At 51.4% G+C, this 835-nt stretch overlaps 1 protein-coding gene across 2 annotated transcripts in view; it reads left to right on the top strand.

The window, feature by feature from the left end:
• STAR (steroidogenic acute regulatory protein) overlaps window positions 1-835 on the top strand; it is a 15,733-nt gene that overhangs the window by 2,306 nt on the left and 12,592 nt on the right. For both annotated transcript variants that reach the window (XR_001514161.1, XM_015565233.1), the window contains exons 4-5: window positions 505-663; window positions 796-835. The exon at window positions 796-835 is cut by the window's right edge and continues 169 nt beyond it. Coding sequence is in view for 1 of the 2 variants with exons in the window: in XM_015565233.1 (XP_015420719.1) it covers window positions 505-663; window positions 796-835 (199 nt within the window). In the remaining variant the exon portion in view is untranslated. The remainder of the gene's footprint in view (window positions 1-504; window positions 664-795) is intronic.

The following is an 835-nucleotide window of genomic DNA, read 5'->3' on the forward strand; positions in this document are numbered from 1 at the left end:
TTTAGGTAAAAGCTTTCCTTCTCCAAGTTAACAGACTACTAGATTGGAAGTCAAGAAATCTGGGATTTAGGCCCAGCACTGCCCTTGGCTAAGGGTCTCTGGGCAAATCATTAACCATCTCTGGCCCTACATCTTTCTTGGATGAGGTACTGGGCTAAAAAAATCTTTAAAATCCCACCCACCATCTGTGTGTGTAACTAGTTGGTTGTTGACCAGATTTTTCCCACTCCCACGATCTTGGAGCTTCTGAAGTGAAGGTCCTGCCCATCAATACTTGCCACCAGGAAAAAAGGGCCCAGGGAGCAGGCGGCCACCTCTGGCCTTCAGCAGATGGACAGGCTTGTGGCAGGAAAGATCACCTGCAGTTTTACTCAAATAGTTCCAGGTTTCCTGCTACTTAAGTTCTTCTGTCTCCTTCCTGCCTTGCCTAGAGTTGTTTATGTTCTCTGGAGTAGGAATATTTTCCTCTAACTCTATCCTGGGGCTCCTCTCGCTCCCTGACAGGCCAATGGAGACAAAGTGCTGAGTAAAGTGGTCCCAGACGTGGGCAAGGTTTTCCGGCTGGAGGTGGTGGTGGACCAGCCCATGGAGCGGCTTTATGAAGAGCTTGTGGAACGCATGGAGGCAATGGGAGAGTGGAACCCCAATGTCAAGGAGATCAAGGTGAGGAGAGCCCAGGTGTGAGTGATGGGGCCCCAGGAGAGCCCAGTCGGAAAGGTGGCCAACGCTGTGAGTGGTGGTGCCTTACCCCCAGCACTGGCTAAGCAGTGATTCTGGTTCCCTGTGGCCTGGTAGGTCCTGCAGAAGATTGGAAAAGACACAGTGATCACCCACG

The sequence above is a fragment of the Myotis davidii genome, unplaced genomic scaffold (assembly GCF_000327345.1).
Source record: "Myotis davidii unplaced genomic scaffold, ASM32734v1 scaffold93, whole genome shotgun sequence".
NCBI classification, from domain to species: Eukaryota; Metazoa; Chordata; class Mammalia; order Chiroptera; family Vespertilionidae; genus Myotis; species Myotis davidii.